Source organism: Lissotriton helveticus, chromosome 3_2, assembly GCF_964261635.1.
Source record: "Lissotriton helveticus chromosome 3_2, aLisHel1.1, whole genome shotgun sequence".
Lineage (NCBI taxonomy): Eukaryota > Metazoa > Chordata > Amphibia > Caudata > Salamandridae > Lissotriton > Lissotriton helveticus.
Window position 1 is genome coordinate 490,003,084 of NC_136062.1, and position 21,485 is coordinate 490,024,568.

The window sequence follows — 21,485 nt, forward strand, 5'->3', positions numbered from 1 at the left end:
GTGCCCATAGGGGCACTATGGAGGCCTCGGCACTCTTCAGTAGTGCTAAGCCCTACATGGCGCTGAGGTGCCCATGGGGGCATATGGAGGCCTCAGCAATCTTCACTGGTGCTAAGCCCTCCATGGCGCTGAGGTGCCCATAGGGGCATATGGAGGCCTCGGCACTCTTCACTAGTGCTAAGCCCTCCAAGGCGCTGAGGTGCCCATAGGGGCATATGGAGGCCTCGGCACTCTTCGCTGGTGCTAAGCCCTCCACGGCGCTGAGGTGCCCATAGGTGCATATGGAGGCCTCGGCACTCTTCACTAGAGCTCAGCCCTCCATGGCGCTGAGGTGCCCATAGGGGCATATGGAGGCCTCGGCACTCTTCACTGGTGCTAAGCCCTCCATGGCGCTGAGGTGTCCATAGGGCATATGGAGGCCTCCGCACTCTTCACTAGTGCTAAGACCTCCATGGCGCTGAGGTACCCATAGGGGTACTGTGGAGGCCTTGGCACTCTTCACTAGTGCTCAGGCCTCCATGGCGTTGAGGTGCCCATAGGGGCATATGGAGGCCTCAGCACTCTTCACTAGTGCTCAGCCCTCCATGGCGCTGAGGTGCCCATAGCGGCATATGGAGGCCTCAGCACTCTTCACTAGTGCTCAGCCCTCCATGGCGCTGAGGTGCCCATAGCGGCATATGGAGGCCTCTGCACTCTTCACTAGTGCTCAGCCCTCCATGGCGCTGAGGTGCCCATAGCGGCATATGGAGGCCTCTGCACTCTTCACTAGTGCTCAGCCCTCCATGGCGCTGAGGTGCCCATAGGGGCATATGGAGGCCTCCGCACTCTTCACTAGTGCTAAGCCCTCCATGGCGCTGAGGTGCCCATAGGGGCATATGGAGGCCTCGGCACTCTTCACTAGTGCTAAGGTCTCCATGGCGCTGAGGTGCCCATAGGGGCATATGGAGGCCTCGGCACTCTTCACTAGTGCTAAGGTCTCCATGGCGCTGAGGTGCCCATAGGGGCACTATGGAGGCCTCGGCACTCTTCACTGGTGCTAAGCCCTCCATGGCGCTGAGGTACCCATAGGGGTACTGTGGAGGCCTCCGCACTCTTCACTAGTGCTAAGGTCTGGGTCTCCATGGTGCTGAGGTGCCCATAGGGGCACATGGAGGCCTCCGCACTCTTCACTAGTGCTAAGCCCTCCATGGCGCTGAGGTGCCCATAGGGGCATATGGAGGCCTCGGCACTCTTCACTAGTGCTAAGGTCTCCATGGCGCTGAGGTGCCCATAGGGGCATATGGAGGCCTCCGCACTCTTCACTAGTGCTAAGGTCTGGGTCTCCATGGTGCTCAGACTTTCCTAGGGCTTAAGCTTACATGGTGCTATGGCCTCCCTAGTGCTAAGACGTCTACAGGGCTATGGCCTTTTAACTGCACACTCCTCACTAGTGCTAAAACATCCATACTGCACTTGTGCTATAGCCTCCATGGTGCACCATCTTCACAAGTGCCAATTCATCCGTAGTGCACATTAGTGCATACTCCGCAGTAGTGCTGCGGCCTCCATGGTGCACCATCTCCACAGCTCTAAGGCCTCCGTAGTGCACACTAGTGATGGGGCCACTATTCCACATGACCTCGATGGGGTCTCCGGACACATCCACAGCGAACGCCCACCTGAAACCAGCATCCGAGACCCCTTAAAGACATCTTCTCCATCGACTCCCCACTCCCTGTTGATGGTAATTCTAGTCCGACCCCCCTAGAGCCCCCCTCCGTGACCGACCCTCTCTTGACCCCTTCACTGGGCCTCCGGTTATTGGTCCCACGGTGCATTAAGCCCTGTTAAGAACCCACCTCTCATTCAGGCGCCCTATGAGTGTCCCCCCTCCCCATACTTGACCCCACCTGGACACTGATGCACCCTGTAACTGCCCCCGCCCCTGTAGAAGTCTCCCTCCCACTAACCCCCTGCCCTGTAGATATCTCCCTCCCACTGCCCCCCCCGCCCTGTGGATGTCTCCCTCCCACTGCCCCCCCCGTCCTGCTGACGCCCCTCTGTGGTCCTTACCCCCCACCCTTTGCCCCCCTCTGCTGCCCACAGGTCGGGCAGCCACTGCCAGGCTTCCTGCCCGTCCCAGGCTTGATTGATGCGCCTGGGAGGCGCGGTGACGTCACGGGGGCCGAGAGAGCCTCCCTCGTGGTGCTCGGGCCCCGGCAGAAAAGAAGGAACTTGCTGGGGAAGCGGCGTCTTCCTCTGAATCACTGGGGCGAGGCAGAGAAGGAGAACCGAGCTCCCCTCCCCCCCGCACCAGCTCAAGGGGGGCCACTGGGCCGGGACCTCAGCTTTGGGGGTGCTGCTAAGGGCTCTCAGCCTCTGTGGGGTCCTCTTAGGCCTTTGGAGTCATGAGTTCCTGAGTGGTGGCCTTTGAGGTTTCGGGGGTGTCTCTGCGCGCCTCTGAGGGGCTCTCAAGCCCTGTGAGCTGTCTTGGGGGTGCAAAGGTTGTTGATAGAATCTTGTGGAGCTTTGAGGGCCTGCAGCGGTGTCTTCTGGGTCCAGAGGGGCTTCTCTGAGCTACAGTAGGGAGCTGTTGAGGTCCAGAAAGATGTCTTTAAAGTCCCGAATGGTGCTGTCGACGTCCCTTTGAGGTTTGTACGCCCTAGATGGTGTCTCTGAGGTCCCATAAGGTGTTGTTGAAGTCCCTTTGATGTTTGTTCGCCATACCTGAGGTCCCGTAAGGTGTGGTTGAGGTCTCTTCGATGTTTCTACTCTATAGGTGGTATCTCCGAGCTCCCGTGAGGTGTTGTTGAGGTCCTGTCAAGATTTCTACTCTATAGGTGGTGCCTCTGAGCTCCCGTAAGGTGTTGTTGAGGTCCTAGTGAGATTTCTACTCTATAGGTGGTGTCTCTGAGCTCCCGTAAGGTGTTGTTGAGGTCCTAGTGAGATTTCTACTCTACAGGTGGTGTCTCTGAGCTCCCGTAAAGTGTCGTTGAGGTCTATTCGATGTTTCTACTCCATAGGTGGTGTTGCTGAGCTCCCGTAAAGTGTCGTTGAGGTCTATTCGATGTTTCTACTCTATAGGTGGTGTCTCTGAGCTCCCGTAAGGTGTTGTTGAGGTCCTAGTGAGATTTCTACTCCATAGGTGGTGCCTCTGAGCTCCCGTAAGGTGTTGTTGAGGTCCTGTCAAGATTTCTACTCCATAGGTGGTGCCTCTGAGCTCCCGTAAGGTGTTGTTGAGGTCCTGTCAAGATTTCTACTCTATAGGTGGTGCCTCTGAGCTCCCGTAAGGTGTCGTTGAGGTCTCTTCGATGTTTCTACTCCATAGGTGGTGTCTCTGAGCTCCCGTAAGGTGTCGTTAAAGTCCTGTGGAGGTTCCTGGGCTCGCTGTGGGGTTTATCTTAGGTGCCTTGATCTGTGTGGTGCTTTTAAGCTCCGGTCACCCTCCCTCCATGGAGTTTTAGCCGCAGGGTCTCCCTGCCACACCCTGGAGTTGGCTGCGCTTGCTACTCTACGTCGTTGCAAATGTTACAGGCTCACTCGATGGAAGGGTTCACCATCATCTCACCGGTAAGTGCCTTGGTCTTTCTTCGGCATGAGTCCTTTTCAATTTTGGGAGGGGGCACAGAACGGTTGATATTACTAGGTGTTCTTAAAATGTATCTTTTTTCCACTAGTGTGTGTCAATGGGGTGTGGGGATGAACTCACAGTCTGTTTTAGGGAAGTTCTAGAAGGTGTTAATCTCTCGTGGAGGTCTTTTGAACATGCTGTGTCTTTTAGTGAATACACAGTGAGTACTGGCGGCTTTCTGGGGTGTGTTGCACATGCAGTGTGTTTGCGTGAGTTTGTGACTACATGGTGTGTAAGGTGTTTAAGTTAAAAAGAGGGATATTTATTTATTGACAATGAAGTAGGTGTTGAAGAAACTGGGGGATGTGCTGGTAGGCCTGAGGTGTGTGATTGGTGATGTTTGTCGCTGAACACGCAGCATGTTGTGTGGTTGAGGTGGGGTGTGCTGGTAGGCCTGAGGTGTGTGGTTGATGATGTTTGTTGCTGGACACGCAGCATGCTTGGTGGTTTTGGTGGGGTGTGCTACTAAACCTGGAATGTGTATTTGGTGATGTATGTTGTCAAACATGCTGCATGTTTTGTGGTTGTGTGTGGTGCGCTGGTAAACCTGAGGTGAATAAACACGCGGCATGTTTTGTGGTTGTGGTGTGCTGAAAAACCTGGATTGTGTGTTTGGTGATGTTTGTTGTTGAACATGCATCATGGTTGGTGGTTGTGGTGGGGTGTGCTAGTAAACCTGGCTTGTGTGTTTGGTGATGTTTGTTGTCGAACACGCTGAATGATTTGTGGTTGAAGTGGGGTGTGCTGGTAAACCTGATGTCTGTGGTTGGTGATGTTTGTTGTTCGAACACGCAGCATGTTGTGTGCTTGAGGTGGGGAGTGCTGATAACCCTAAGCTGTGTGGGGCGACATATGTTTTTGAACATGCAGCATGTTTTATAGTTGTGGTGGGATGTGCTGGTAAACCTGCAATGTATATGATGATGTATGTTGTCAAGCATGTGGCATGTTTGTGTGCTGGTAAACCTAAGGTGTGGTTGATGATGTTTGTTGCAGAACAGGTGGCATGGTTTGTGGCTGTGGTGGGGTTTGTAGGTAATTCTATAAGCCTAGGGGTGTGTTTGGTGATGTATGCTGTTGAACACACTGCATGCCTTGGGGTTGTGATGGGGTGCAATTGTAAAATTGGGATGTACGTTTGATGATGTATGTTGTTGAACAGGCAGCATGTTTTGTTGTTGTGGTAGGGTGTGCTGGTAAACCTGGAGTGTGTATTTGGTGATGTATGTTGTTAAACATGCAGCATTTTTTTTGTGGTTGTGTGTGGTGTGCTGATAAACCTGAGGTGCATTTTAGGTGATGTATGTTGTTAAACACACGGCATGTTTTGCTGTTGTGGTGGGGTGTGCTGGTAAACCTGGGTTGTCTGTTTGGTGATGTATGTTGTCGAACCCGAAGCATGTTTGGTGGTTGTGGTGGGGTGTGCTAGTAAACCTAGAGTGTGTATTTGGTGATGTATGTTGTGAAACATGCGGCATGTTTTGTGGTTGTGTGTGGTGTGCTGATAAACCTGAGGTGCGTATAAGGTGATGTATGTTGTTGAACACACAGCATGTTTTGTTGTTGTGGTGGGGTGTGCTGGTAAACCTGGGTTGTCAGTTTGGTGATGTATATTTTTGAACACGCTCCATGTTTTGTGGTTGTGGTGGGCTGTTTAGGTAAACCTAGGCGGTGTGCTTGATGATGTATGTTGTTGAACATACAGCATATTTGTGGTTGTGGTGGTGTGTGCTGAAAAACTTGGGAAGTGCTTGGTGATGTATGTTGTCAAACATGCAGCATGTTTTGTGGTGGGGTGTGCTGGTAAATCTGGGTTGTGTGTTTGGTGATGTATGTTGTTGAACATGCAGCATGTTTGTGGTTGTGTGTGGTGCGCTGGTAAACCTGAGTTGTATAAACACGCAGCATGTTTTGTGGTTGTGGTGTGCTGGCAAACTGGATTGCGTGTTTGGTGATGTATGTTGTTGAACACGCAGCATGTTTGGTGGTTGGGGTGGGGTGTGCTAGTAAACCTGGAGTGTGTATTTAGTGATGTATGTTGTCAAACATGCAGCATGTTTTGTAGTTGTGTGTGGTGCGCTGGTAAACCTGAGGTGTATAAACACGCAGCATGTTTTGTGGTTTTGGTGGGGTGTGCTAGTAAACCTGGAGTGTGTATTTGGTGATGTATGTTTTCAAACATGTGGCATGTTTTGTGGTTGTGTGTGGTGCGCTGGTAAACCTGAGGTGTATATTAGGGGATGTATGTTGTCGAACATGCGGCATGTTTTGTGGTTGTGGTGTGGTGTGCTAGCAAACCTGGATTGTGTGTTTGGTGATGTATGTTGTTGAACACACAGCATGTTTGGTGGTTGTGGTGGGGTGTGCTAGTAAACCTGGAGTGTGTATTTAGTGATGTATGTTGTCAAACATGTGGCATGTTTTGTGGTGTGTGTGGTGTGCTGATAACCCTGAGGTGCATATTAGGTGATGTATGTTGTTGAACACACGGCATGTTTTGTTGTTGTGGTGGGGTGTGCTGGTAAACCTGGGTTGTCTGTTTGGTGATGTATATATTTGAACACGCTCCATGTTTTGTGGTTGTGGTGGGCTGTTTAGGTAAACCTAGGCGGTGTGTTTGATGAAGTATGTTGTTGAACACACAGCATGTTTGTGGTTGTGGTGGTGTGTGCTGAAAAACTTGGGAAGTGCTTGGTGATGTATGTTGTCAAACATGCAGCATGTTTTGTGGTGGGGTGTGCTGGTAAACCTGGGTTGTGTGTTTGGTGATGTATGTTGTCGAACATGCAGCATGTTTGTGGTTGTGTGTGGTGCGCTGGTAAACCTGAGTTGTATAAACACGCACCATGCTTTGTGGTTGTGGTGTGCTGGCAAACTGGATTGTGTGTTTGCTGATGTATGTTATTGAACACGCAGCATGTTTGGTGGTTGTGGTGGGGTGTGCTGGTAAACCTGAGGTGTATAAACACGCAGCATGTTTTGTGGTTGTGGTGGGGTGTGCTAGTAAACCTGGAGTGTGTATTTGGTGATGTATGTTTTCAAACATGTGGCATGTTTTGTGGTTGTGTGTGGTGCGCTGGTAAACCTGAGGTGTATATTAGGTGATGTATGTTGTCGAACATGCGGCATGTTTTGTGGTTGTGGTGTGGTGTGCTAGCATACCTGGATTGTGTGTTTGGTGATGTATGTTGTTGAACACACAGCATGTTTGGTGGTTGTGGTGATGTGTGCTAGTAAACCTGGAGTGTGTATTTAATGATGTATGTTGTCAAATATGCGGCATGTTTTGTGGTTGTGGGTGGTGCGCTGATAACCCTGAGGTGCATATTAGGTGATGTATGTTGTTGAACACACTGTATGTTTTGTTTTCGTGGTGGGGTGTGCTGGTAAACCTGGGTTGTCTGTTTGGTGATGTATATTTTTGAACACGCTCCATGTTTTGTGGTTGTGGTGGGCTGTTTAGGTAAACCTAGGCGGTGTGTTTGATGAAGTATGTTGATGAACACACAGCATGTTTGTGGTTGTGGTGGGGTGTGCTGAAAAACTTGGGAAGTGTTTGGTGATGTATGTTGTCAAACATGCAGCATGTTTTGTGGTGAGGTGTGCTGGTAAACCTGGAGTGTGTATTCGGTGATGTATGTTGTGAAACATGTGGCATGTTTTGTGGTTGGGTGTGGTGCGCTGGTAAACCTGTGGTGTATATTAGGTAATGCATGTTGTCGAACACGCAGCATGTTTTGTGGTTGTGGTGTGCTGGCAAATCTGGATTGTGTGTTTGGTCATGTATGTTGTTGAAAACGCAGCATGTTTGGTGGTTGTGGTGGGGTGTCCTAGTAAACCTGGAGTGTGTATTTAGTGATGTATGTTGTCAAACATGCAGCATGTTTTGTGGTTGTGTGTGGAGCGCTGGTAAACCTGAGGTGTATAAACACGCAGCATGTTTTGTGGTGTGGTGTGCTGGCAAACCTGGATTGTGTGTTTGGTGATGTATGTTGTTGAACACACAGCATGTTTGGTGGTTGTGGTGGGGTGTGCTAGTAAACCTGGAGTGTGTATTTAGTGATGTATGTTGTCAACCATGTGGCATGTTTTGTGGTTGTGTGTGGTGTGCTGATAACCCTGAGGTGCATATTAGGTGATGTACGTTGTTAAACACACAACATGTTTTGTTGTTGTGGTGGGGGGTGCTGGTAAACCTGGGTTGTCTGTTTGGTGATGTATATTTTTGAACACGCTCCATGTTTTGTGGTTGTGGTGGGCTGTTTAGGTAAACCTAGGCGGTGTGTTTGATGAAGTATGTTGTTGAACACACAGCATGTTTGTGGTTGTGGTGGTGTGTGCTGAAAAACTTGGGAAGTGCTTGGTGATGTATGTTGTCAAACATGCTGCATGTTTTGTGGTGGGGTGTGCTGGTAAACCTGGGTTGTGTGTTTGGTGATGTATGTTGTCGAACATGCAGCATGTTTGTGGTTGTGTGTGGAGCGCTGGTAAACCTGAGTTGTATAAACACGCACCATGTTTTGTGGTTCTGGTGTGCTGGCAAACTGGATTGTGTGTTTGGTGATGTATGTTGTTGAACACGCAGCATGTTTGGTGGTTGTGGTGGGGTGTGCTAGCAACCCTGGAGTGTGTATTTAGTGATGTATGTTGTCAAACATGCAGCATGTTTTGTAGTTGTGTGTGGTGCGCTGGTAAACCTGAGGTGTATAAACACGCAGCATGTTTTGTGGTTGTGGTGGGGTGTACTAGTAAACCTGGAGTGTGTATTTGGTGATGTATGTTGTCAAACATGCGGTATGTTTTGTTGTTGTGGTCTGGGGTTTGCTGGTAAACCTGGGTTGTCTGTTTGGTGATGTATATTTTTGAACACGCTCCATGTTTTGTGGTTGTGGTGGGCTGTTTAGGTAAACCTAGGCGGTGTGTTTGATGAAGTATGTTGTTGAACACACAGCATGTTTGTGGTTGTGGTGGGGTGTGCTGAAAAACTTGGGAAGTGTTTGGTGATGTATGTTGTCAAACATGCAGCATGTTTTGTGATGAGGTGTGCTGGTAAACATGGAGTGTGTATTCGGTGCTGTATGTTGTCAAACATTTGGCATGTTTTGTGGTTGGGTGTGGTGCGCTGGTAAACCTGAGGTGTATATTAGGTGATGCATGTTGTCGAACACGCAGCATGTTTTGTGGTTGTGGTGTGCTGGCAAATCTGGATTGTGTGTTTGGTGATGTATGTTGTTGAACATGCAGCATGTTTGGTGGTTGTGGTGGGGTGTGCTAGTAAACCTGGAGTGTGTATTTAGTGATGTTTGTTGTCAAAAATGCAGCATGTTTTGTGGTTGTGTGTGGAGCGCTGGTAAACCTGAGGTGTATAAACACGAGGCATGTTTTGTGGTGTGGTGTGTTGTCAAACCTGGATTGTGTGTTTGGTGATGTATGTTGTTGAACATGCAGCATGTTTGGTGGTTGTGGTGGGGTGTGCTAGTAAACCTGGAGTGTGTATTTGGTGGTGTATGTTGTCAAACACGCCGCATGTTTTGTGGTTGTGTGTGGTGTGCTGGTAAACCTGAGGTGTATATTAGGTGACGTATGTAGTCGAACACCCGGCATGTTTTGTGGTTGTGGTGGGGTGTGCTGTTAAGTAGGAGGTGTGTGTTTGGTGAACAACGTGCAATTGTTGGTGACTCAGTGGTGTGTGTCTGAGGACACACAGTGTGTTTTGGCAGAGGTGACATAAATGATTGTGGGTCTGAGGTGAGTTAGTGAATTTCATGCAGCTGCACCATGAATTATGTGATGTGGGGGGCAACGTACAGCGCCCCCTCCTGGCTGAGGATCCCACGCTCTTAGCTAAACAGCAATGATGGACAATAAGTAATAGAAGCTGTGGGCTTCACCTTCTCAAAGGGAGTCTGCAGGCTCCCCCCCACAATCAACCTCCTCTGGGGTCCAGGCTCAAAGGGCAGCAATGGGGGCAGTCCTGGCTCCTGCCCTTCTCTCATTGGCAGATCCTAAGGGGATCAGTGGTCAAGAGAGGGGTGGGTGTCAGACCCTTCTGGGGCGAGGGCCCCTTTATAGTGGCACCGTTGAGGCCATATAGGGGCTGCGTAATGAGAGTTTCTCTAGCGCGTGGATCAGTCCTGAGAGCTGCCCACGGGCTGAGACTAGCTGACTATCCTGTAGGATTTGATGTGGGTAGAGGCCTGACATGGACTGGGAGGAATTCTGATAGTTGGGTCAACCCTATGAAGACTGGGGGAGTCTATGTAGGGTTCCGTAAGTGTCCGGAGAAGCCTGGTAGCTGCCTGAAGCCCCTATAGAGACTGAGGCTGGGGGGCATGTAGAGTTCCTTTTGAGTCTGGAGAAGCCTTCTGCCTGCCTGATGCCTCCATAGAGGCAGAGGCTGGGGGAGGGGGCATCTGTAGGGTTCCTTTAGGATCTGGAGAAGCCTGATGGCTCCCTGAAGGCCCTATAGAGACTAAGGCTGGGAGGGGGCATTTATGATTCCTGTAGGGTCTGGAGAAGCCTAGTAGCTGCCTGAAGGTCCTATAGAGACTGAGGCTGCGGGTCCATGCAGGGTTACTTTAGGGTCTGGAGACGTCTGGTAGCAGTCTGAAGGCTCTATAGAGGCTGGGGGCCCATATAGGGTTCCTTTAGGATCTGGAGAGGCCTAATAGCTCCCAGAAGGTTCTATAGAGAGTGAGGCTTGGGGGCGGGGGGGCATGTATGATTCCTTTAGGGTGTGGAGAAGCCTGATGACTTCCTAAAGGCTCTATAGAGGCTGGGGGCCCACGTAGGGTTCCTTTAGGATCTGCTGAAGTCTGTAGCAGTCTGAAGGCCCTATAGACTAAGGCTGGGGCTCATGCAGGATTCCTTTAGGATCTGGAGACGTCTGGTAGCAGTCTAAAGGCCGTACAGAGACTGAGGCCCGGGGAAGCCCATATAGACTGCTGCTTGTCACCCGTGCTTAATTTGAGCAGGCAGTTTCCCATGCTCAGCACCAACCCCTAATTGCCAACACCGGGTCTCAGGATAGTCTGCCACAGGGTGGCGCTGTTTGCATTTTTTAGAGATGAGCACAACAACAGTTGTTTATTAATTCAATATACATTAAAATGACTAATACCTGCCGTCCAATCCTCCTCATAGCTTTGGGGACTGCAACAGTCTGAAGTGCCACACTTGAAGTAGTGTGAAGTTCGTAGGTGTGTTTGTAGGGTCACCGGCAGCGCTGGCCGAGGCAATGGGTGCTGCAAGCTGCAGAGGCCGGCTGACGACAGCCCTGGCACTTACATTTTTACTAATTAAGCACGGGCCAAGCACTGAGTAGGCTGGGCAAAGGCCCTAGACTGGCTGAGACTGGGTAGGGTCCCATAGTGGCAAAGGCTGGGTCAAGAATTCAAGAAATGAGGAGAAGCACTGAGTGGAGGTCAGCCCAGGATTCGACAACTTTGAGGAGAATTATAGGGGCTGAGACTGGGTGGAGGCCCTATAGGGTCTGAGACTGGGTGGAGGCCGTATAGGGTCTGAGACTGGGTGGAGGCCCTATAGGGTCTGAGACTGGGTGGAGGCCCTATAGAGTATGAGACTGGGTGGAGGCCCTATAGGGTCTGAGACTGGGTGGAGGCCCTATAGGGTCTGAGACTGGGTGGAGGCCCTATAGGGGCTGAGACTGGGTGAAGGCCCTATAGGGGCTGAGACTGGGTGAAGGCCCTATAGGGGCTGAGACTGGGTGAAGGCCCTATAGGGGCTGAGACTGGGTGGAGGCCCTATAGAGTATGAGGCTGGGTGAAGGCCCTATAGGGGCTGAGACTGGGTGGAGGCCCTATAGGGTCTGAGACTGGGTGGAGATCCTATAGGGGCTGAGACTGGGTGGAGGCCCTATAGGGTCTGAGACTGGGTGGAGGCCCTATAGGGCCTGAGACTGGGTGGAGGCCCTATAGGGTCTGCGACTGGATGGAGGCCCTATAGAGTATGAGGCTGGGTGAAGGCCCTATAGGGGCTGAGACTGGGTGGAGGCCCTATAGGGGCTGAGACTGGGTGAAGGCCCTATAGGGGCTGAGACTGGGTGAAGGCCCTATAGGGGCTGAGACTGGGTGGAGGCCTTATAGAGTATGAGGCTGGGTGAAGGCCCTATAGGGGCTGAGACTGGGTGGAGGCCCTATAGGGTCTGAGACTGGGGGGAGATCCTATAGGGGCTGAGACTGGATGGAGGCCCTATAGGGTCTGAGACTGGGTGGAGGCCCTATAGGGTCTGAGACTGAGTGGAGACCCTATAGGGGCTGAGACTGGGTGGAGGCCCTATAGGGGCTGAGACTGGGTGAAGGCCCTATAGGGGCTGAGACTGGGTGGAGGCCCTATAGAGTATGAGGCTGGGTGAAGGCCTATAGGGGCTGAGACTGGGTGGAGGCCCTATAGGGTCTGAGACTGGGTGGAGGCCCTATAGGGTCTGAGACTGGGGGGAGATCCTATAGGGGCTGAGACTGGGTGGAGGCCCTATAGGGTCTGAGACTGGGTGGAGGCCCTATAGGGGCTGAGACTGGGTGGAGGCCCTATAGGGGCTGAGACTGGGTGAAGGCCCTATAGGGGCTGAGACTGGGTGAAGGCCCTATAGGGGCTGAGACTGGGTGAAGGCCCTATAGGGGCTGAGACTGGGTGGAGGCCCTATAGAGTATGAGGCTGGGTGAAGGCCCTATAGGGGCTGAGACTGGGTGGAGGCCCTATAGGGTCTGAGACTGGGTGGAGATCCTATAGGGGCTGAGACTGGGTGGAGGCCCTATAGGGTCTGAGACTGGGTGGAGGCCCTATAGGGCCTGAGACTGGGTGGAGGCCCTATAGGGTCTGAGACTGGGGGGAGGCCCTATAGAGTATGAGGCTGGGTGAAGGCCCTATAGGGGCTGAGACTGGGTGGAGGCCCTATAGGGGCTGAGACTGGGCGAAGGCCCTATAGGGGCTGAGACTGGGTGAAGGCCCTATAGGGGCTGAGACTGGGTGGAGGCCTTATAGAGTATGAGGCTGGGTGAAGGCCCTATAGGGGCTGAGACTGGGTGGAGGCCCTATAGGGTCTGAGACTGGGGGGAGATCCTATAGGGGCTGAGACTGGGTGGAGGCCCTATAGGGTCTGAGACTGGGTGGAGGCCCTATAGGGTCTGAGACTGAGTGGAGACCCTATAGGGGCTGAGAGTGGGTGGAGGCCCTATAGGGGCTGAGACTGGGTGAAGGCCCTATAGGGGCTGAGACTGGGTGGAGGCCCTATAGAGTATGAGGCTGGGTGAAGGCCCTATAGGGGCTGAGACTGGGTGGAGGCCCTATAGGGTCTGAGACTGGGTGGAGGCCCTATAGGGTCTGAGACTGGGTGGAGGCCCTATAGAGTATGAGGCTGGGTGAAGGCCCTATAGGGGCTGAGACTGGGTGGGGGCCCTATAGGGGCTGAGACTGGGTGAAGGCCCTATAGGGGCTGAGACTGGGTGAAGGCCCTATAGGGGCTGAGACTGGGTGGAGGCCCTATAGAGTATGAGGCTGGGTGAAGGCCCTATAGGGGCTGAGACTGGGTGGAGGCCCTATAGGGTCTGAGACTGGGGGGAGATCCTATAGGGGCTGAGACTGGGTGGAGGCCCTATAGGGTCTGAGACTGGGTGGAGGCCCTATAGGGTCTGAGACTGAGTGGAGACCCTATAGGGGCTGAGACTGGGTGGAGGCCCTATAGGGGCTGAGACTGGGTGAAGGTCCTATAGGGGCTGAGACTGGGTGGAGGCCCTATAGAGTATGAGGCTGGGTGAAGGCCCTATAGGGGCTGAGACTGGGTGGAGGCCCTATAGGGTCTGAGGCTGGGGGGAGACCCTTTAGGGGCTAAGACTGGGTGGAGGCCCTATAGGGGCTGAGACTGGGTGGAGGCCCTATATGGGCTGAGACTAGGTGGAGGCCCTATAGGGTCTGAGACTGGGTGGAGGCCCTATAGAGTATGAGGCTGGGTGAAGGCCCTGTAGGGGCTGAGACTGGGTGGAGACCCTATAGGGTCTGAGACTGGGTGGAAACTCCACAGGGTCTGAGACTGGGTGGAGGCCCTATAGGGTCTGAGACTGGGTGGAGGCCCTATATGGGCTGAGACTAGGTGGAGGCCCTATAGTGTCTGAGACTGGGCGGAGACTCTGTAGGGGCTGAGACTGGGTGGAAGCCCTATAAGGGCTGAGACTGGGTGGAGGCCCTACAGGGGCTGAGACTGGGTGGAGGCGTTCTAGTGTCTGAGACTGGGTGGAGACCCTGTAGGGGTTGAGACTGGGTGGAGACCCTATAGGAGCTGAGACTGGATGGAGGCCCTATAGGGGCTGAGACTGGGTGAAGGCCCTATAGGGGCTGAGACTGGGTGGAGGTCCTATATACGTTGAGACTGGGTGGAGGGCCTATAGGGGCTGAGAATGAGTGGAGACCCTGAGCTGGCTGAGACTGGCTTGAGACCCTATAGGGGCTGAGAATGGGTGGAGACCCTATAGGGGCTGAGACTGGGTGGAGGCCCTATACAGGTTGAGACTGGGTGGAGGTCCTATATAAGTTGAGACAAGGTGGCGGTCCTGTAGAGGCTGAGGCTGGGTGGAGACCCTAAAGGGGCTGAGACTAAGCAGCAGCCTTTTAGTGCTGAGGATGGGTGGAGACTTCCTAAGGTTTTACACTGGGTGGTACCGCCGAATGCGATGAGGCTGGGTGGAGCCTTAGAAGTGCTTTGGACTTAGGTTGGTGCTACAGGGGCTGAGACCAAGCAGAAGCCCGATGGGTTGTCGGGGTGCACGGGCTCAGGCTGGGTGGGGCCAAACAGGGCCCGAGACGTGGGGGGCGACTTATCTCTGGCCTAGTGCTTCATCCTGTTACCACTCACACTTTCTTTCTTCTTTTCTTCATCAATGGCAAGCACCATCTCTTCGTCCTTCCTCTATCTCCCTTTGTCTCCCTCTGTCCCCCTCCTCATCCTCTCTATCCCCCTCTTTGTCCGTTCTCAGTCTGCTTCTGTCCCCCCTTCACCCTCTCTCTGTCCCTCTTCACATCCTCTCTGTCCCTCCTTCTCCTCTCCAGGTCCCGATCCTCATCCTCTCTCTGTCCCCCTCTGTTCCGATCCTGATCCTCTCCCTGTCCCCCTCTTTGTCCTATCTCTGTCCCTCTTTGTCCTCGTCGTCATCCTGTCTCTGTCCCCCTCTTCGTCCTCTCTCTGTCTCCCTCCTTCTCCTCTCTCTGTCCCTTCTTCGTCCTCTCTCTGTCCCCACTATCCCCCTCTTTGTCCTCTCTCTGTCCACCTCTACGTCCTCTCTCTGTCCCCGTCTTCATCCTCTCTCTGTCCCATTCTTCTTTCTCTCTCTGTCTCCCTCTTCGTCCTCTCTCTGTCCCCCTCTTTGTGCTCTCTCTGTCTCCCTCTTTGTCCTCTCTCTGTCCCCCTCGATCCCTCTCTGTCCCCCTCTGTCCCCGTTTCGTCCTCTCTCTGTCTCCCTCTTCACCCTCTCTCTGTCCCCCTCTTCATCCTCTCTCTGTCTCCCTCTTCGTCCTCTCTCTGTCCCCCTCTTTGTCCTCTCTCTGTCTCCCTCTTTGTCCTCTCTCTGCCCCCCTCTTCATCCTCTCTCTGTCCCCCTCATCATCCTCTATCTTTCCCCTTCTTCATCCTCTCTGTCTCCCTCTTCGTCCTCTCTCTGTCTCCCCCTTTTTCCTCTCTCTGTCCCCTCTGTCCCCCTCTTCATCCTATCTCTCTCTCTCCCTCTCTGTCCCCCTCTGTCCCCCGCTTCGTCATCTCTCTGTCTCCCTCTTTGTCCACTCTCTGTCTCCCTCTTTGTCCTCTCTCTGTCTCCCTCTTCGTCTTCTCTCTGTCCCGCTGTTCCCCCCTTCATCCTCTCTCCGTCCCCGTCTTCGTCCTCTCTCTGTCCCCCTCTTCGTCCTCTCTCTCCCCCTCTTCATCCTGTCTCTGTCCCCTTCTTCATCATCTCTCTGTCTCACTCTTCGTCCTCTTTCTGTCTCCCTCTCCGTCCTCTCTCTGTCCCCCTCTTCGTCCTCTCTCTGTCTCCTTCTCTGTCCCCCTCTGTCCCCCTTTTCGTCCTCTCTCTGTCTCCCTCTTCGTCCTATCTCTGTCCCGCTGTTCCCCTCTTCATCCTCTCTCTGTCTCCCTCTCTGTCCCCCTCTGTCCCCCTCTTCGTCCTCTCTCTGTCTCCCTCTTTGTCCTCTCTCTGTCTCCCTCTTCATCTTCTCTCTGTCCCGCTGCTCCCCTCTTCATCCTCTCTCTGTCCCCCTCTGTACCCCTCTTTGTCCACTCTCTGTCCCCCTCTTCGTCCTCTCTCTCTCCCCCTCTCCCTCTGTCCCCTTCTTCATTCTCTCTCTGTCTTCCTCTTCGTCCTCTCTCTGTCTCCCTCTCGTCCTCTCTCTGACCCCCTCTTCCTTCTCTCTCTGTCTCCCTCTCATCTCTCTGTCCCTTCTTCGTCCTCTCTCTGTCCCCTTCTATCCCCCTCTTCATCCTCTCTCTGTCCCCTTCTTCATTCTCTCTCTGTCTTCCTCTTCGTCCTCTCTCTGTCTCCCTCTCGTCCTCTCTCTGACCCCCTCTTCCTTCTCTCTCTGTCTCCCTCTCCTCTCTCTGTCCCTTCTTCGTCCTCTCTCTGTCCCCCTCTATCCCCCTCTACGCCCTCTCTCTGTCCCCGTCTTCATCCTCTCTCTGTCCCATTCTTCGTCCTCTCTCTGTTCCCCTCTTCGTCCTCTCTCTGGCCCTGTCTTTGTCCTCTCTCTTTCTCCCTCTTCATCCTCTCTCTGTCCCCCTCTGTCCCCTCTTCATCCTCTCTCTGTCCCCCTCTTTGTCCTCTCTCTCTCCCCCACTTCATCCTCTCTCTGTCCCCCTTCTCATCCTCTCTCTGTCCCTCTTTCTCCTCTCCCTGTCCCCCTCTGTCCCGATCCTCATCCTCTCTCTGTCCCCCTCTGTCCTGATCCTCATCCTCATCCTCTCCCTGTCCTCCTCTTTGTCCTCTCTCTGCCTCCCTCTTCGTCCTCTCTCTATCCCGCTGTTCCCCTCTTCATCCTCTCTCTGTCTCCCTCTTTGTCCTCTCTCTGTCCCGCTGTTCCCCTCGTCATCCTCTCTCTGTCCCCCTCTTCGTCCTCTCTCTGTCCCCTCATCATTCTCTGCTCTGTCCTTCATCTCTTGCTCCGCATATTTTTCTGCTTTCTTCAAGCTCTTGCGCTCTCTCTTATTTATGCTGTTTCTCTCTCTTACCATCTCCCAGTCTCTCTGTTTCTGTCTCTTCATCCCTACTAGGAAGCACACCCTTTCTCCTTCTCTTGATACCCGCTGTATGCGTTTGTAGAGCGGTGTAAAAAGGGGACATTGCCTCGGACCACTCTCAGCAATCCAGCTGTGTGATGCTTACTGGAGGTACTTGGTGGGCTAGTTGGCCCCCTGAGACCCTCAGGACTCAAGGGGATATAATCTCCCAACCCAGAATGCACCAGGAGGCACGTTTGCAGAGTGGTGGAGAAAGGGAGTGTGACCTGTGTCCACCTGTCAGCAATCCCACTATCGGGGGAATACTGGCGGTATCAGGTAGGCTAGTTGGCTCCTAAGGAGCCCCAGCGGTGAAGGGGATTGTAATCCCCATCCAAGAGCGCACCAGGACGTGTGTTTGCAGAGTGGTGGGGAAATGGGGCGTGGCCTGCTGTGAGAACTTAGCAATCCCGCTGTGTGGAGCTTACTGGAGGTAGTAGGAGGGGTCGTTGGCCCCCAAGGATGTACTTGGGGGCCAACTACCCCTCATCTTACCTCCAGTAAGTCCCACACAGTGGGATTGCTAAGAGGTCTTCGGAGGCCACGCCCACCTTTCTCCACCACTCTGCAAATGTGCCTCCTGGCACAGTCCTGTTTGGGGGATCAAGTCCACTTTACTCCTGAGGGACTTTGGCAGACAAGTAACCCCCCTGGTACCTCCTCTAAGTCTTACGTAGCGGAATTCCTGAGCACTGGCCGGAGGCCCAGGCCCCTTTCTGCACCACTCTGCAAACGCGACTACCACGTTATAGTTAGCAATTAGCATTTGAAAAACCTTAGAAATTCACTGAAAAAAACACCGGTTTCAGGGACGTTATAGTTATAAATTAGCATTTTAAAAACCTTGGAAATTCACTGAAAAAACCACAGGTTTCAGGCACGTTATAATTAGTTGGACATTTCACTTATACAAAACCAGAGAAATTCGGCCGTTAATGTTAGTTGAGCTAACTATAACTTGTGCCCCAGCAATGCACTGCTGATTACGTCACATATTACATCACTCATGACATGGTCAGTGACATCAGAGGTATCTTATCGGTAAATCTTTGCACCTCGCTTCTGACTTTGGTTCATTGTATAGCTGTCCATAGGATTTATTTCATTTTTTTTTACATTTATTAAATACATACTTTTATTCAGAGAAAATCTTCTGTTTATCACCAAAAAGTAATTCAATTATATATGCAAAGATTTGTTAAAGAAACATACGTGTAAAAGGGACTTAAATTGTAATGAACATTCCACTGGTAAAGAATATATGTTGGAAGCTTAACATTTTCAAAAATACTAGGAACTCACTTTTAATTGCCTTTTTTATCCTGTGGATTGTTGAGCATGTTTTGATTACATTCCGCTGGGGCACAGGAAGTACCACAGATCTAGGCTGCCTTTTACACTCACTCTGGGTTTTTAAAATATCCACTGCATTTTTTTACAATATTTGAGAATGAACTCTAATACAAAGAGACTGGTGAAAGCTGTTTTTTTGTTTTATTAGCTGCTAGCATCACATGTAAATTTGTACAAAGATAATGATGCTGACGTGCAAATACAAAAATAAAAAAACAGTGTCACTTTCCTCACATACATGCAGTTTTATGTAGCACACACTTGACCGCAAGGCACTGGAGCGCTTAACAGGAGCACCAGATAACTTTACAAAAGGTCGAATTCATGTTTCTTAGGCTCAGGTAGATTAAGTGAAGTGCCCAGAATCACAGGATGTTGAGGTGACGCCGGGACTTGAACTGGTTCATCAGTTCCAAAGTCGCTGAGGCCACAACCTCTCCCCGTTGACGGCAGTAAGTGATACCAGCAGGCACAGGGGACCAGAAGAGGGTTATTTATCTTTGTCTGTCCCAAGGAGGTGAGGAGGAAGGAAGGAAACTGAGGGGCCCCCTGTTGGCCTCAGCAATCCCCACCACTACGCTTCGCCAGTGCGCCCCCCCGCCCCGTCCTCTTCATAGCAAGTGATAATGTCTTCCCATTAGCAGCTCCTCGAGGCCTCTGTAACACCTGGCAGTGCCAGGGGGCAGGGACACCCCTTGCTGGGAAGACCAGGAGCAGCGGTGGTCACTTTGCCTCTGACACTTACCCAGCCGTGCATCCCTCGCGGTTAGTAGAGGTACACAAGTGTGTGCTCGCCATGGAGATGGCCCAGGGGGGTGGGCTACTCATTCCACCAAAAGAACGGCCCACCTACTTTCCTTGGTCACAGGCCCATGGGCGTATGTCCTATTGCCCGCCCTGCCAATCCGTCTCTGATGCCTCTTCTGGGGATCTAGTACTTGCTCCTCTGTGAAGCCAGGACCACGACCTTGCAGTCGAATCCACATTATAGCGCCTTGTTTTTCCTCATAAGCAGGGTGTGCAGAACCAGATCACATCTTCTCGGCGGCCCTGGCCGCTTTGTTCGCTTCGGCTTCATTCTCAGATCTCCCTGAGTCTCCCTTGTTCCATCTCCTGCCCGTGACCTCTGACCAAAGGTTACAGAGAGGTGATACTTAGGAAATAGAATTTACAAAAACCTTATAAATTCACTTAAAAAACCAAAGGTTACAGGGACTTTATAATTAGGCTCACATTTCACTCCTACAAAACCAGAGAAATTCAGCCGTTATAGTTAGTGAGCGAACTATAACTTATGCCTCTGCGACACACTGCATATGGACTCACATATTACATCACTCATGACTTCATCAATGCCATCACTCATGACATCTCAAATAACATCACTGATTACATCATCTACAGAACCACCCAGACAACCACTCACACCTCCATAGACCCTCTCACACCCCTACTGCCACACAACCCCATTCACACTCCCATACCACTACTCACACAACAAATCACTCATCTAAAGAGCCACTCACACCCTCTCACTCACTCATAGAGCCTGGTCATACAACCTGCCACTCACCAATACAGCCACTCATACAACCACACACCCACACAGCTACTGACACACCCTAACCTATATAGCCACTCACACCCCACTCACTCACACATACCGCCTCTCAACAGAGCCACTCACTCACCCATAAAACCACTCACAAACTCACTCACACAACCACTTACATACCTATCCACACATCCATAAAATCACACACTCAGCCACTCACTCACCCATTCACACTCCCATACCACTACTCACACAACAAATCACTCATCTAAAGAGCCACTCACACCCTCTCACTCACTCATAGAGCCCGGTCATACAACCTGCCACTCACCAATACAGCCACTCATACAACCACACACCCACACAGCTACTGACACACCCTAACCTATATAGCCACTCACACCCCACTCACTCACACATACCGCCTCTCAACAGAGCCACTCACTCACCCATAAAACCACTCACAAACTCACTCACACAACCACTTACATACCTATCCACACATCCATAAAATCACACACTCAGCCACTCACTCACCCATTCACACTCCCATACCACTACTCACACAACAAATCACTCATCTAAAGAGCCACTCACACCCTCTCACTCACTCATAGAGCCTGGTCAGACAACCTGCCACTCACCAATACAGCCACTCATACAACCACACACCCACACAGCTACTGACACACCCTAACCTATATAGCCACTCACACCCCACTCACTCACACATACCGCCTCTCAACAGAGCCACTCACTCACCCATAAAACCACTCACAAACTCACTCACACAACCACTTACATACCTATCCACACATCCATAAAATCACACACTCAGCCACTCACTCACCCATTCACACTCCCATACCAGTACTCACACCACAAATCACTCATCTAAAGAACCACTCACACCCTTTCACTCACTCATAGAGCCTGGTCAGACAACCTGTCACTCACCAATACAGCCACTCATACACCCACACACCCACACAGCTACTGGCACACCCTAACCTATATAGCCACTCACACCCTCTCACTCACTCACAGAGCCTGGTCACACACCCAGTTATTCACCTATATAGCCACTCACACCACCACTCACTCACCAATACAGCCACTCATACACCCACACAGCTACTGGCACACCCTAACCTATATAGCCACTCACACCCCACTCACTCACACATACCGCCTCTCAACAGAGCCACTTACTCACCCATAAAACCACTCACAAACTCACTCACACAACCACTTACATACCTATCCACACATCCATAAAATCACACACTCAGCCACTCACTCACCCATTCACACTCCCATACCAGTTCTCACACCACAAATCACTCATCTAAAGAGCCACTCACACCCTCTCACTCACTCATAGAGCCTGGTCATACAACCTGCCACTCACCAATACAGCCACTCATACACCCACACACCCACACAGCTACTGGCACACCCTAACCTATATAGCCAGTCACACCCTCTCACTCACTCACAGAGCCTGGTCACACACCCAGTTATTCACCTATATAGCCACTCACACCACCACTCACTCACCAATACAGCCACTCATACACCCACACAGCTACTGGCACACCCTAACCTATATAGCCACTCACACCCCACTCACTCACACATACCGCCTCTCAACAGAGCCACTCACTCACCCATAAAACCACTCACAAACTCACTCACAC

The 21,485-nt window shown here is 51.9% G+C and overlaps 1 protein-coding gene across 2 annotated transcripts in view; it reads left to right on the forward strand.

The window, feature by feature from the left end:
- The first annotated feature begins 2,197 nt into the window (after window positions 1–2,197).
- SPI1 (Spi-1 proto-oncogene) overlaps window positions 2,198–21,485 on the forward strand; it is a 164,235-nt gene continuing 144,947 nt past the window's right edge. Inside the window, exon 1 of one of the 2 annotated variants that reach the window (XM_078684450.1) lies at window positions 2,198–3,549. In XM_078684450.1, the coding sequence (XP_078540576.1) occupies window positions 3,505–3,549 (45 nt within the window). In that variant the 5' untranslated portion in view covers window positions 2,198–3,504. The remainder of the gene's footprint in view (window positions 3,550–21,485) is intronic. The other variant, XM_078684449.1, reaches the window with a different exon arrangement.